The 2,374-nt window shown below is 40.8% G+C and overlaps 1 protein-coding gene across 1 annotated transcript; it reads right to left on the reverse strand.

Annotated features, from left to right (window-relative positions):
• LOC107629455 (F-box/kelch-repeat protein At2g44130) lies at positions 211–1,593 on the reverse strand. Its single transcript, XM_016332256.2, has one exon. It carries the CDS (start codon positions 1,377–1,379, stop codon positions 324–326), a length of 1,056 nt encoding a protein of 351 aa, XP_016187742.1. The 5' UTR covers positions 1,380–1,593; the 3' UTR covers positions 211–323.

Raw genomic sequence — 2,374 nt, forward strand, 5'->3', positions numbered from 1 at the left:
TAACAATATAAAATATTAACATAATTAAATATTATTGTATTTCACACTAAAATTATCTATATCTAAAAATTTTAGCCATATTGATGATAGTAATTATCCACTATCTCACCAAACAAAATTACAAATTATAAATTACCGTAATAATAATATTTGCAGCATTTTCAATTGGTAAATTATAATAAAACTAAATAAAAACAAGATACGCCTATATCTCGCGGCCTTTCAGCACAATTGCACAAAACAACAAAGATAAGTAGAAAACAAAACAAAAAATTTGTATTCAGATTTTAGATACAGTGAACAAACGTCTTAAAAAGTTCACACTAGATTACAATACTACACCCTGATTGAACAAAACCAGAAAACTCGTCAGGCACACTAATCCTCCTCAATTTACGGTTCTGCCCTTCCCCCATTTCACCCAAATAGAACCCGTGCTCCGCACCTTCGTATTCGGATCCAGTCACCAGCGTCTTCGGCCCTACCGCAACCCCTCGCACACCAACCTGGAGCCCCGGACCCGACCCTACCCAACTCACAGCTTTGCTATCTTTCGCAATTCCAGCACATGACCTAGGGCACCGACCTGTTTCCCAAACTCCCTCGACCCGCTTCCACATGCCCGACTCGATTTCCAGCACCTCAGCGGAACCTTCGAACATTCCCTGGCTCTCCGTGTCGTAGCCGCTAACCACCCAGAACTCGTCGCCGACAACCACACCCTCGCACTCGTCTCGAGCACGGGTCATAGGGTCCAACCCGAACCATTCGTCTCCCTTCGGGTCGTAAGCCCAAGCCGTCTTCATCGCGTTCTTGTTCTCGTCGTGCCCGCCTGCGATGTAAACCCTACCCGTTGCCGAACCGATTGCGAAGAACGATCTCTTCTCCGGCATGTCTTTCCCGCGCCGCCACCGTCCAGTACGGAAATCATAGACGAAAACCGCGGTGATGGGCTCGTAGCTCTGCGGGTCCCATCCGCCCATGAGAACCAGCCTCCCCTCGCAGCTTGCCAGCTGGCAGAACAGTGGCAACCCGAACGGATATTCGGGTACCGGATCGACCCGATCCCACGACATACTCTCCGGGTCGAAGATGGTGATGTCGTAGCTTGGTGATCCCGAAACGGCTGGTTTCTTCCCCTCTTCGGATTCATCGTCGTGGCTGTGGTTCTCACGCGCTTGGACGAGGCAGGCAAGGGTGCGCGCGTGGCCGGTTTTCTTGCGATGGTTGTAAAAAGAGTCGCTGTGGAGGAGGAGGCGCCACTGGCGGCAGACTCGGAGGGCAACTGGGTGTGCCGAGTGTGGCAAGCGAGTGAGACAGTCAAGGCCGAGTTCACTCGGTAAACCAGGGATTAACTCAGTGAATTCGTGGATCTGCATTATCGTTAGTTATCACTTTATCACTTACGAGTGATGAGTGATGAGTGAAGAGTGTGCCTTGTGTGTGTGGATTGAATAAAAAATAAGTGAGGAGTTTGAAGCATTTTAATATTTTATAGAGAGCGTCGCCGTTAGATAGTTCTTAGCAGCTTGTATTTGCTCCCACAGCTTGACACATGTATCTCATTACCACTCAAAATATCACACTTCCATGCATCATCTTGGATTCTTGCTGCTTCTTTCTTCTTTTTTCTTTTTCTTTTTCTTTTTCTTTTTCTTTATAATTTTTCCCCTCAAATAATTTTAGTGTATCATTATTCATGTTGAAAAGTGAAAACCTAAAGGCGTGATCGACGAGGGAATAAAATATTTGTGGAAAATAAACTTTTATTATTGTACCTGTTTGCATCTAAATGCAAGAATAATGGTAGAAGAACGGTAAGTAATGTTATAAAACTTCTGAAAAAGTATCTGATTAATTACAAATTTTTTTAGAAATAAATTATGGATGTGTTTTTATAATTTTTTAAAAATTGTAAAACAAATCAAATCTTTAATTAAATTATTGACAAGAATGTTAACATAATAGTTTAAATATATTACAGTCAGAAAAAAATTTATTCGTATAAGGATATTCCTTAACGCTTTCCTATAAGTATATTTTACTCCACTGAGATGAGCAAAGACCCAGATGATTGATTCAGTCCAACTTTAAAAGTGATTAATCATTAAAAAAAAAAAAGTAAACAGGAGGATTATTGGGCAAATGCTCAAACTAAAGGAGCATTTTTTTAATTAAAATCTTCTTTCAAGGACATATCAGCTAAATCGAAATTTAACTGAACCACCATGCAAATTAAACTGCAATGATTTACAAATTTAAGATGTACACCATATCCTTTGTTCCATAGGTCTTATGTACGAATGGAATTGATATAACGTCGATGTAATCTATTATAACCAAGCTAGAAAAAATTAAAATTTAAATAAACTAA

The sequence above is a fragment of the Arachis ipaensis genome, chromosome B03 (assembly GCF_000816755.2).
Source record: "Arachis ipaensis cultivar K30076 chromosome B03, Araip1.1, whole genome shotgun sequence".
Taxonomy (NCBI): domain Eukaryota; kingdom Viridiplantae; phylum Streptophyta; class Magnoliopsida; order Fabales; family Fabaceae; genus Arachis; species Arachis ipaensis.

Excerpts from the sequence above, each read along its gene's own strand:
- LOC107629455 (XM_016332256.2), bottom strand. The coding sequence starts at position 1,379 with ATGCAGATCCACGAATTCACTGAGTTAATCCCTGGTTTACCGAGTGAA.